General features: G+C 35.6%; 1 protein-coding gene across 4 annotated transcripts in view; it reads right to left on the bottom strand.

Moving 5' to 3' along the window:
- The window catches only part of LOC107506882 (limbic system associated membrane protein), a 562,505-nt gene that overhangs the window by 193,248 nt on the left and 355,694 nt on the right, over nucleotides 1-13,563 (bottom strand). For all 4 annotated transcript variants that reach the window (XM_016137797.2, XM_016137801.2, XM_016137800.2 and 1 more), the window contains exon 3: nucleotides 2,736-2,861. In XM_016137797.2, the coding sequence (XP_015993283.1) occupies nucleotides 2,736-2,861 (126 nt within the window). The remainder of the gene's footprint in view (nucleotides 1-2,735; nucleotides 2,862-13,563) is intronic.

Genomic DNA, 13,563 nt, shown 5'->3' with positions numbered 1-13,563 from the left:
AAAATACTTGCAGTGTATTGGAAAAAGAAATTTCAGATGTCAAAAGAAAGAGAAACAAAATGGCCAAACCTAAAACTTAAAAAAAAAAAAAAAAGAACTGACTTAAGGGTAATAAATATTCTTCTCCTCATAGAAACATACCTCACACCCTCTTTTCTTTCTCCCTCTCTTGTCATCAAATGTCAAGTAATCAGGTACTTGTGAACCCTGCATGGAGTCTTCCCCCTTTCGGGGCTTGATGTCCCTGTGGGGTTGAGCTAATTACAGGTACATTTCCTCTGCAAGGCAGGCACACTCTGTACTGTTGAAGGCACAATTAATAATTGAACAAAGCTAGCTGGATTTTTTTGCTCACACGGCCACGAGTTGTAGGTAGCTTTACTGTCACACAGGGAGTAGAGCCTCTTCTTTGGGTATCTCCAAGAAAGGCTTTTGCATTACAGGCTGAAAAGGATCACTTCATTTTCAAATTTTAAAAAGAATAAAAATAACCCACAGAAACCAAAAATTAAAATTAAAAAAATAAAAATAAAAATCCTAGTTTCCTTTATAGAATAGTAGAGGCAAATCCTCTCTCTTTTCACTGGGAATATGATTATGATCAGATAGATGGCTATTTAGGTCAGATGTGAAAGAGATGAAAGAGTGAGCTTGGAATTAATACCTGTTGTATGGGAGAATTGGAGTTTGCCCTTGAGTCTGTGAATGCAGCAGGGAGCTAGTTTTGCACATGCCAGAATAGAATTTGACCCACAGAGAAGGCCTAGATAGAGGATTATAGAAGAATGAAGTTCTTTCCCTTGAGACATCCTTAGGGACTTAATGGACGATATCCCCAAAGCCCTAGGGGGTCAAAGATGAGTACAGAAAATCCTTGTCCACGCTTCAAGCTATAATCTTGAACAGAGGTCTGTAAACTATACCATAAAGGGCTAACTGAAAATATTTTTACTGATGGGCCATAAATTTGGCTCTAAGCTTGGTGACAGTACAATAAAAGACCCGTGATCATTTATAAGAATTCACTGGATTCATTTATAATAAACAAACCATTTCTTAGGAAAAAAGGACAGTAGAAATATTAAAAACAAAGAGGGATTCCATTAAAGAATACTTGAAATGGAAACCATGCGATAAAATTAACAATCTCCCAAAAACATTACAGAAAATGCAATGATTTTAGAGATCTTTTGTAATATCTTTTTATGTGGGTCAATAGCTTTTATACAAAATTGTCATTCTACTTAGGACAGGAGTAGGTGGTATGGGATTGGGGGATAATATAATTCCATCCAAGTAGAATGTACTCTGGAGGTTTAATTTAATCCAGAGAAAAGGGGTATGATAATCTAGAGGTTCACACTTCAGATTACCCTCCATATGTATTTTTTTTCCATGCAAGGTATAAAATAGGCGTGAAATGTGTTTGAGGTTGATTTCCCAAATAAGTGCCTCATTTATTGCTTTTATATATTATAAATAAATGGCAGTTGTATGCATTAACATCAAGGATGTGTACTGAATATTTTCTTAAGAAAGTAGAAGCCTCTAATGAAAATAGCTGCCTAAATAAGACCATTACATAGGTTGGTCCAAACTTCACCTGGTAAGTTAATTTGATGGCTAACATGAAATAAAGGCCCATATTCTCATACTACAAAATACAGAGTTTTTTAAAAGACTCTATAGCTAAACACTGCCCTGGGTTTTAGAAATATGTCAGGATAGCATCCACTGTATGTCTAGTTTTGCACAACAACTTTCATGGTGTTCATTCCACAGTGAATATGTTGTATATTAAATCTCTAGTTATCTATATAAAGAAACTTTAAGAGAAAATCAAATATAAATCAGTTAAAAGTTGGGGGCTGGCTACCAAAATAAATGATACTCTATAAGAATAATTATGTAATACTTACTCTTTCTAGAAAAAATAAACAATAGGCCTCATTCTAAAAAGAATGTGTCATTTGCCAAGGCATGGTCTTGCATATAAGAAAATATAATTGTAGAGAAGAAGAGTATACATGTAATGGGTCCTTAATAATTTGGTAAAATATTTAAATGAAGTCAAAAAGCAGCAGGGCGTCAAAACCCAGTTATGGTGATGATGATGAAAAAGGGGAGGAGAGGATGCAGAAAAAATGCTTGGGAAATAATTTTCTGACTTTTACTGAATTATTAGCATCAATATAGGTGGGGATCCATAATGAACTCAGGTAGCTTAGTCCATGCCTGATGCCCCTCTACTGAATCAGATGTCAAAGATAGTACATTAGAAGTCACAGTTTTGCATTATTCCTAATAGATTTCTTCACAAGGGGCCGCATATTAGGAAACTATAATTGAAAGCAAAGCAAAACAAAAACACACAAAGAACTATGTAAATTTAGTCAGTAAAACATTGCCCTAAAACACTCAAGCACCAAACTGACATACATTTTAGATATAATATTAAGTCATTTAAGACATTTAATGCTTCTAGATTTGTTGCCTTGAGACAGTGTTCTATTGAAAATGAAATAAAAGTATATGTATTTGTACTATAGTTGTAGACTTTATAGAGTTGAGCACATTAGCAAAGATCAGGGAGGACCCTAAATAACTTCTATGCCACATTCTATTTGTGTATTAATAACAAAATAGATGCTTGCCTTTCAGATCTAATGGAATCTCAGAAACATGAGGATATTTTAAATAGCGCATGGCATTTTTGAGACCGGAGAGTTGCTTACCAGTTGGTGTAAGGTGTCTCCAGGTGATAACAGGTTCAGGACGGCCGTTGGCCATGCAGACCAGGGTCACGTTGCTGCCCTCATTCACAGTGACATCCGAGGAGATGTTGGAGATCTTTGGTGGAACTGTAAAGACAAAAGCAAATGCAATGTATAACTATGTCATTAAAAGCGGGGTTGCCTCATTTGTCCATGCAGCTGGAAGTGGCAAATTTGAGTTTAGTGATTTCATGATTTAAAACATCTGAATTTTCTTATTAAGAAGCCAGGGTGCTTTAGGACCTCTGTAGAGACTAGAGGGCAGATAAAAAGCAGGAGTCTTACCATAAGGTAAGACCTTTCTCATTACAACCAAATGGTATAGGAAGTACAGAGGACTATAATGAAAATGTCGTAGCTCTTTTCTGATTAGTATGGACCTTACTTGGATATTAGATAGCATGCCCATTTATACATATCAAAAATAAATTTTTCTTATTACTATTACTTATATTTATTGTCTTATGTATATAAAATGAATATAGTCTAATCTTTTCTTCAAATGTCAGGGGGCAAAGAAAGGTGTTATTTAGCATAAGATTGCACAGTGTGTCATTAAGATGTAGTGAAACCTGGTTACTTACAATCTAGCCACATAAGGAAACAACTGGTTAATCACTACAATAGAAGGCCTCAAAATATCTTGGTGTGTGATAGGCCAGACAATATACCTTAGAGCTTAAAAATTGAATTAGTAAGGCCTATGTCACAGACAGGTAGACATAAGAAAATACTACTATTACTCCTAATACTACAATAACCACTAGTGCTAACAATTTAGTAATAGCTAACTAATTAAGCATTAACCATCCATAAGACACTACGTAGAGTGCTTTACAAGTATTATCTCAGTAACTTCTTTATAACAAGGAAATACCATCTTATGAGGATTTTATTTATGGTTGGGAAACTGAGGTACAGAGGGGGCTAGGTGAGAAGCAAAAATTAGATTTGAATCTAGGCAGACTCCTGAGCCCATGCTCTTAAGCACTACTTAAATGAAACTTCATCTTCACTACCTAGGCTACCAGATGGCTGAAAATGATGGAAATTACTTTTTGGTGATGTGAGAAATGAGTCCCTCAGGGCTAGCTGTACTGCCGGCTGACTTCCTTCATTAGTGTTCAGGGCGGCAACATAGGTTTCCCATTGGTAGGCTTAAGTGGAAAGTGAATTACTCATAAATTTCATCACAGAGTTTATGCAGTGATTACAAATAGCAGAGTTTATGGTTTGACTGTGATCTTCCTTTTTTTACTCCTAGCTGCTTATGCTGTCCCTGAAAAAAATATGTGTTGGGGAGAGGAAGGAGGACGACAGAGCATGAAGTTCGATAATAAAAGAATCTTATTTTTCCTCATTCTTCCTACCCATTAGGAAGTCTGTGTAGTGACAAATAAAACAGGGGCATTTTCTGTTTGTAGAGGCAGCCGCCTGACAACCATATAGTCCCTGCAGATCCCTGTTAGAAGGCACTGGCAAATGACTAGCCAGAGTTGTAAGGAGGAAGTGGGAAGAGAATGCTCATGACCTTAACACTTCTCTCACAGGGGCCTCTTATATGACCTCTGGGTAGAAACCAGTGATTCCAAATCAAACCCAAAGGCAGAAATAGAATATAGTTGATTCCCATTATTTAGTAATTTTTATTTATAGATTTTCTATTTCCCTTTCTTTTCTATTAGGGTTAAGGGCTGTTTTCTTATATTCATACATTGACTTGTAATATATTCCCTCAGACTTTTACAGTGAGGACCTGAAAGGTTATAACTATTTTATAGAGAAGAACATGAGGCACAGAGAGGAATAATGGCTTGTCAAGGGTGATCCCAACAAGAACTATGGCAGGGCTTAGAACTCAATGCTCTTGGATGTCCAGTTGTTCTGTTGTTTGATATTTGCACCAGCTGAGTAAACCACCATTGTGAACATCTCCAAAAAACTACAATAAAATATAAATCTATCATAAAACAAGATTAGGCTATTCAGGGTACCTTCCTCAACAATCTAAAACCTGTAACAGGAAGTTATATAGTAACTCTAAGAGTTCACGTTACTCAGGTTGTAGTTAATTCTGAATTGCAAGACAGGATGCAGCATAGAGGAAAGAAATACAGATGTGCTCAGATTTAAAAAAAAAAAAAAAAAAAAGCAGAGTAGAAGACTCCATATCCCTTATATAAAAACATGCAAATCTACAAAACAGAAAAAAAAAATCTCCAATGGTCAAGCTCCCAGAGAGTTATTACCTATGATAAAATTTACTCATGTTTGATTTTACATGGCATGCAAGTTGAGCCTCATGCTCAGTGACACACAGACAGGCAGTAATAAAATTCGGAATAAAATCTAGAATAATTGACTGCAGGGCTGTGTTTTGGCCATCAAACCATATTGTTTTTTCTAATTATACTCAGGTCTTGTACCTCAGATACTGAAGATAAAAAAAGTGTTTTTTGGTTGAACAGATAGATAGGTAATTATTGTATTATACCTTCCTCTGGGCCACTACCAACAGGTTTCACTCCATTATTTATCGTCTTACTTTATTGTACTTTGTACCAGCTTCTTCCCATAAATATTTACATATGATATAATCCTTTCGATTTAGAAAAAAATCCTTCTGTAAATCCCATGTGCCCTCTTATTAACTTTTAGTATCTCTCTCTCTCCCTCCAAATTTCTTAAAGGAATGGTTCCATACCACATCCTCATCCCCTTTGGTGCAACCTGGTTTCCCTCATTACCCTCCAAAGAAACTGCTCTCAGGAAGCTCACCAATTTGTTTGAACCATATTGTTTCTAGGTTCAATGAACAATATTTATTATTACCTTATTTTTCTCTTAAGTATTTGACTTTGTTGATCACAACCTCTTTCTTCCATTCTTTTCTTTTTTTAGTTTCTAGGTCACCAATCTCAATTGCTCTTCCTCTTACCCCTGGGCCAGCCTTCCCAGTGCAACTTTTGGGCTTATCTGTTCCTTAAATACCTGTATTATTGAGGATTTGATCCTCTTTCTTCATATAATTCACTGTGAGTGATCTCATCTACTCTCTACTTTCAGAAGCAAAGGCCATGTTATTAATGAGTACTGAATCAGTATCTGTAGCCAAGATTTTTCTCATGACCTTTATATCTTCATTTCCAGGTGCCTCACATATACCCAAAATTCAACATACTCAGAACTGAGTTCATCGTCTTCCTTCCTACACACCACTTACCATCTTGTGCTCACTATCTCAGTGCATCATGCAAACAGTTGCTGAAGCAAAAAGATAAAGAAAAAAGAAAAAGAAAAAAAAAGTTTATATCCTTTGACTGCTCTCTTTTACTGCCCCATATAAAATGGATCCCCAAGTGCTAGGGCTTATGAATCTTCAGATTCATTCATTACTCTCAATCCCTATTCCTATTAGCCTTTTCCAGTCATTGACAATTCTTTTTCTTTTTCTTTTTGGCCTGAATTTCTTCAAGAGCATTACAACTAGTTTCTTTGCTTCTAGCCTTCTTTTCCTCAAGCTCATTGTCATTCCTGTACCACAGAGCAATCAGATTTTTTATCCTAAACTGCAAATGGGAGTTTAGTGTCCCCTGATTAATCTCATTGCCCTCAAGATAAAATCCAAACTTCTTAAAATGGCTTAATAGGTCATTCATGTTAGCCCCTGCTTCTCTCTCCAGCCTTACTTCCTACTTCCTTTGCATTGCATCTTCCAGTCAGATCAAATAACTTTTGCTTCCTGTAATATACTGTTCTCATTTATTCCGAGGCATTTAGCATTTTTTTTTTTTCTACATGGAATATTCTTGTTCAACTCTTCAAGTGTTAGCACCTTCCCTCTCTCAGGTTTCAGCTTGTCAGCTTATCTTCTGACTTTTTCTGGGAAGACTGTGCCGTCATTCCCCACCCCCACCTCCACTCCCTCCTGACTCCACATCAAATGAAGCTCCCCTCTTGTGCTCTCACACTGTGCCCTGTATTTCTTTACCATAGTACTCAATCTTAAATGCTGGGTTATTTACCTGTGCCTGAAACCAAATTGAAAGAGGTAGGCAAAAGGGCCTTTGTTTTCTTGACCACTAAATCTTAGATAATGGTACTTGGAACATGGCAGGTTACTCATGAAGTGTTTGAAAAATAAAAATTAGTGAAATTTCACACCCCCCCCCAACTCTTTTTCTGAGCTCAAGGAAGTCATCTTATTGAATTTTTGTCAGAAAGGAGCCAGCTTTGATTCTGAACCAATAAAACACAGCTTTTATCAATATTCTTTAGCTACCCCTCTAGTCATCTATTTCACTATCAATTTCTTTGACTCTTAATGAAAAAAATTAACCACGGGGCATAGAAATGTTTGTATATTTTAGGAACACAAGAAGCAGGATAAAATTTGGTGTCCGACTTCCTCAACTATAGATTTTTCAAGGATTTAATTCTTTTTTTTCCTTTTCTATGAGGAGCCATTCACATACATATAACTTCTTTTAGTTTAATGCTTTAATAGTTCCTTCCTAATTTCCTGTAGTAATTCATGGAGTTTATATTTACACCATCACTAATACACTAAAGTAGTAATTCAAAGGTTTTATTCTATTACCTTGTAAAATCTTTTAAAAAATTATTTCTATTACTGCCATTCTATAGATATGAACATAGGGAACAGAATGGGTAAAAATCAGATAGCTAAGAAATTTACAGAGCCAGGACCAAAACCTAAGGTTTATTGATTTCTTAAACTTAATTCTTCCTCTAGATTGCATTCCCTTTTACAAAAGAGGTTCCAAATAGTATTTTTTGCTCAATTTATTCTGTTAGGATGACCACTTAGGAAATAGAATTTAACATAATAATCTTATTTGGATTAGCAAACATAAGTTGTTCATCAAAATCACTATAAAATTGATTTATGCTTAATTCTTGGGTCATCACAGTAGTCCGGGTGGTTTTTTCTTTGTTTGTTTGTTTCTTTTTAGAATATTCCCTAATAATTTTTATTTACAGGATGTGTGATTTATTATATATCTTCTTAAATGTAATGCCATGAACCATCTATTTAATGTTTTTCAATCTATTCAGTGTCAGTGATCTCTCCAATTTGTCTAGCTTATTTTGTTTTTCTTACCGATTAATGAGAGCGCCTTATACCATAAAGAACTGACCTCTTGTTGTCATTATTATTTGCAAGTTCCCCAATTTATTCCAATTTTATGATCATTTTTGTTTTGCAGAAATTGCACATTTCTTTCTTGATCTTTCTTTTATTATTTCTTCAATTACTTCTGTGCATATTAGGTCCTTTCTTAAGATAAGATCAGTTGAATGCTTATCTTTTTTTCTTCTTTTTTTTTTTTTAAATATTTTTTTCCAATTAAATTTTTTAAATAATCTGGGATTTACTTCTGGTGTGAGCTATAACCAGAATTTTTTCCTATATTTTTAAGTCAATTTCCCCAATATCATTTGTTAAATAATATAAAATGTATATGACATTTTGGTTTTCAGAAATACCTTATATAGTGCTACCAACTTGGCCAGATCAATATTTCTGGGAAACGTGCAAATATAAAGTTTACATACCATGCCAATTAATTTTATCAAAATACTTAAAACTATAAATCACTGATTTTTTGTTTATTAGATAAACAATTAAAATGTTGAGTAAAAAACATAATTTAGATATCTATCTTTCAAGACTCTAGTAAAATTCATTATTCAAAGGAATCCTGAGGGTTTCCACTGTTAGGAAAAATTGTAACATGAAGATGCCACATCTAATAATTCAATTTTTAAAATTAGAATTATTAAATAGGTGATATTATTTAACCTATTGAAATACATACCTCTTGTGTGAAATACACACCTCTTGAAATACACCTATTTCACCTATTGCAATATTCATAAGTTTTGTGTTAAAGAATGTATGTTTTTTCTATTCAGTACCAATTAAATGGCAGTTTCTAAAATAATGCTAACATCTAGGTGACTTGGATATGTGAATTCTTTCAGCTATGGAATAAACCAGCATTAAGTGGGCTTATGACACAATCTGGGTCTGCCACCCATGATTTTATTGTGACTCCTCACTATTTTTGTAATTTTCTTGCCCTCTATTTCTACAAGATTTCCAGAGTCTGCCTTGGCATTTGTGGCATCTATATATGTTTGTATATAGTTCTCTAGGTTCCAATTCATTCCTTCTCTTTTGTATAAGGTTAATATCTCTTGTGTGACCAAAAGTAGAATTGCAGACAAAGACAGGGACATAGTAGAGTGTTTTACCTGCCCAAATCCACGTCTTTGTCTGGTAAGACACCCTGTTTTTCCTTTAGGGAAACCATCTCTCACTTACTGCCACTGGTTTATTGGGACTGTCAATCATGTGACCCATTTTTCTTTGGCTAAGAAGTGGGAATATGACATAAACTAGGCCATTCAGACACTCCCTCCCTGGAATTTGGTTTTTATAGGGAATGGCTCAAGTGAGGTTGAAACTGATTCAACTTGTGATAAACTATGTTATGGCCCCAAATCCCCATGCTTCCCTATATCCACATCCTTTGCCACGTCCGGGCATTTCTATAGTGGATGGCAGTTTTCTATCCCTAGGCCATGCTACTCATTTTGGCCAAGGATATCAGCAGAGGATATACAAACAGAGTCTTGAAAAGTGCTGGCACAATTGGATTCATTTGATCGTGTGCCTTTACCATCACCATGAGAAGAACATGGCCAACTGAGCCTATTGGTTCCAGGAGGAAGATAAAAGATGGCAAATAGCACTGTCAGATAAAATACACAGTACCCAGTTAAATACGAATTTCAGATAAACAACCAATACTTTTTTACTGTAAGTATGTTCCAATATTTCTTGGACCACACTGATACCTGTTATCAAAAATTCAAACTTAACTGGCATCCTATATGTTTATTTGATAAATTTGACAACCCTAGGAATAGTGTGACCTATAGTAAAGCCAAGCCTAGATCTGCTGACTTGCATGTTTGTGAGAAATAAGGCATAACTATTGTTTTATGCCTCTGAATTTTGGACCGATATGTTCAGCAGCAACAGTTAGCTAATGCATATCATGAAAGAGCAGCCACCTGAAAGAACTGTTACTTTTCACTAGGTCTGCAACCTGCACCCATAGAAATGCATGCTTCTGTGCTTTCCAAGGCAAAATTTTTCTGCCTTTTCTTTGATCTTGTGCACTATTCCATATGCTTCCAATCGTCTATTCTACATTGTTCCTTTTTTACATCAAATTGGCCTGTCGATTTCTGTTGTTCAAACCAGAGAATCTTAATTGTTGCAAATTGGAAAGCAGTCATAATACAGGATAAATTTGAAAAGGGGCCTTTTCGTAGAGGAAAATTGTTGTCATCTCTGTTTAGGTACTCCTTTGGGTTTCCGGAAAACCAACTTGGTCCCATGTTCAGCATTGGTTCTTATCTGTCAGTATGCATTGCTTTAAAAATAATCCTGGGTTTGCAAGACTGTCTAATTCTGGCTGTGACTGTTTTAATGCCTTTATCCTTGGTCCCTAACTAAGCAGTCTACAGAGGAAAATATTAGTTCCAGAGTAGGGGAGAAAAGTGGTCAGTTGGCTTATTTCCCTAACCTCAAATAATTAGCAGTTATTTCTTGTATTCAATTCAAAATGTCATTCCTAATGGTACAAATTAGCAACAAATTGTTCTTATTAGTTATTGTTCATTTGAAGCTGGGAAAAAGTGAATGTATTACTGTGTGTGTGTAGTGGCCATGGGGGTGTTAAAAGCACAAAACTATCCACTTCCTAATTTCTAACCTTTGGTATGGCTAGAGAAACTTAAGCCCTATCATTTTGCATATATAACAGACTGTGGAACTGAGCCTATATAAGAGTTGGGTTCGGAAATTTACAGGTTCTTGAATAGCACTTGGTTTTAATAAGCATGATCCAAGAATTCAACAATAAGAATAAAAATATACAATATAACACATAAATGCCATCTTGTGAAACATCAAACATCCATCCCGCCTGGCATTTTCCTTCTGAAAATGCCACAGAAGCATGTTTTGCTGCATGGTGTAGTAGTTTCCAGGATGGATGACAGGATTAGAAAATGTAACATAGAGTACTAGATTGAGAGCCAGGGGACTGATCCTGTCCTCCCACCAGCTCACAGGGCAGCCACATATTCTCTGGTATTTGGTTTTTAATCCACATCATCAGATATACTGCAGGTTCTTAACAGATTTTGAATGAATAAATGAATAAATTAGTGACAAATTATTTAAATGTCTCTGAGACTTAGTTTCCTCATCTGGTAAATGGAAATAATGTGCAAAGTTGATATTAGGCAATATTACAGGACTGTATTTGGATCACTAAAGTAATGCATGTGAACTTATTCTGTAAACTGTAAAAGGTTCTACAACCTCAGTTATTATTTATTACATGCTAAAACTAGGAAATAAAACCATGTTGGCTTAATCCCTCCTAAAACAACGTGATAAGATAGGTCATGCATTTCTATGGTGAATGGAATTCCAGTTATATTTTTGAAGACACCATTATTGCCAAAAGGTGTAAGAAGTTGTTATGAATCATAATTAATCATTAATATTGTCATTAACAATAAATCACCCCAAAGATATGTATTGAGTTCTTATCTGCTAATGGGCAGAGCTGTGCCAATATGTTCAGCCCTTTAGTCAATGTCTAGACATTTTATACCTATAATAAAAAGTGAAACAAATATGTGTCAGTGCACAATCATAACAAGTATATTTCACCAAAATTTTTAGAAGCTTAACTCTTGGGCTCCCGAGAAAAAGCTCTCCAAATAAAATTTTGTCACCAATATGTCATGTGCAATGTAAGTCTCAGTAAAAGAGAGGGTTTTCTTATTTATTGTTCTTGTAGGTAACAAATGTTGCCAGGTGTTTTGCATCTGCAATTTGAGCCTCTGAAGCCTTCGATCTTGCAGTAGAAGAAAACAACTTGCAGTGGTAATTTCTCTTCCACTAGTACTAGTTACCACTCCCGTTAGGATCCATTTACAAAGCAAGAAACATCAGCCTCTGAAACAGGCATTTGAAAAGGAGCATTCTGCAGGAACATTTCTTTTAGACACAAATTTCATGGATGAGTAGGGAAAATATGGAAACTACAGATTCTTTGAGTGTCAGATGAAGCCGAGGGTGAGAGAAACTCATTATAAGTATCAGTTACTCAAATTTCTCTGCCAGGAGTGATTAGAAATGCTGCACTTATGCATGCATTAAATGATGAACAAAGTAACTTAACAGAAATAATATACTAACAATTTAGAGGAAAAGATAAAAATGTGTGAATAAAACAAAGCAATGCCAAATCCCATGAGAGTGGGAATGTGGTAAAGTCAGGGTAATTGAAGCAAGGAAGATGATGAAAATGACATATTAAAATAAAGTGTAGTCAAGAAAAAATCATTCTCTTTTAATCAGACAGGGGCAGTTTCTGAATTGTACATGTGACTAATTTAGTGCCTGAAGCCTGACTTACCACAGTCCTCTGAGATGCAACTGGCATTTTACCATATTGGTCAAAGGTATTAGCAGGGTAAGACATACTCTTCTGGGCCTTTGAACACTACATTATACTCCTAAGTGGTTCTATGAATTCCTGGCACTGTCCTAAGAAGTCAGATTCACACCAAAACTGTCCTTAGAGACTCATCCAGACAATAGCCACAATCAAAAGGCAGGGTTAATTTGGGTCAGACTGCTCTAAATAACTCAAATGCAGTAGCCAAGGGGCAAAAAGTGCTATGAGCTCATTTATATAGCATTCAGTGGCAGATGCGTACTTGTGGTAATACATGCATGACATGAATATCCACACCTGGTTGAGTCCCCTGGTCTACCTAAAATATTTTAATTTGGAATTCTTCTATATTTATTAAATGTTCAGAATTATACTCGAATCTAAGTGTGTGGGCTGGTTTAGGAAGAGGACAAATTATTCAGGCACCAGTATTTGCATTCATGACCAGCTAAGGGTGTCCATTATTGCTGTTTCAGCAGTAAGTCTACTCTGTGGGACCTCAAATGGCTGTTCCCATATACGGGTCATTGCCTTGCTAAATAAGAGCAAATGGAACTGTCCTGACTCTGCTCACCGAGGCTGCAGTTACTCAGCAAGTCAGCAGCTTCTCCAGAACCTCATATTCCCAGACCCTTCTTCCAGCTGCTTGGATATTTGTTTCTGCTGCTCTGGGAAAGCATCCAGAAGCTGATCTAATCAATAGATGGAAGGAATTAATCTGCTACCTTCCCTTTACCTAGGCAAAATAGCTTTCTCATTGCTAGTACTTACAGAATAGTCTTTAGATACTGTCCAACCAGAGCAGATGGTTTCGTTATTTGGCAGAAACGGGAGTATGGAGCAGAGGGAAGCTCAAAAATATCAGGCTACCTAGGGTAGGTGGCAAATAGCAACAAGGTGAATTCCAAGGTCTGAGAAGTGACATCTTGAGACTTTATCAGAAAACAAACAAACAAAAAAAGCCTTTTTCCCTATTTGCACTAAAAAAAGATATTTTCCATATTAAAGAGAACTATTCAATATAATTCTTAGAATAAATGAAAACTCAGGATATATTCCTGGCGTCTATTAAAAACCCATTCCTTATTTCATGAAAAGCCTATGGATTTAGCCCTAAACTATGACATATCCTTAAAAGCTACAAAATGCTTAATTGGCAACCAAAGTATTTTTTTTTCTGTGTTCCATTGGTTTTCCAAAATAAATAAATA

Source organism: Rousettus aegyptiacus, unplaced genomic scaffold (genome assembly GCF_014176215.1).
Source record: "Rousettus aegyptiacus isolate mRouAeg1 unplaced genomic scaffold, mRouAeg1.p scaffold_m13_p_4, whole genome shotgun sequence".
In the NCBI taxonomy this organism is placed as follows: domain Eukaryota; kingdom Metazoa; phylum Chordata; class Mammalia; order Chiroptera; family Pteropodidae; genus Rousettus; species Rousettus aegyptiacus.
The sequence above is the reverse complement of the archived record's forward strand: the minus strand, read 5'-3'. Positions and strand labels throughout refer to the sequence as shown.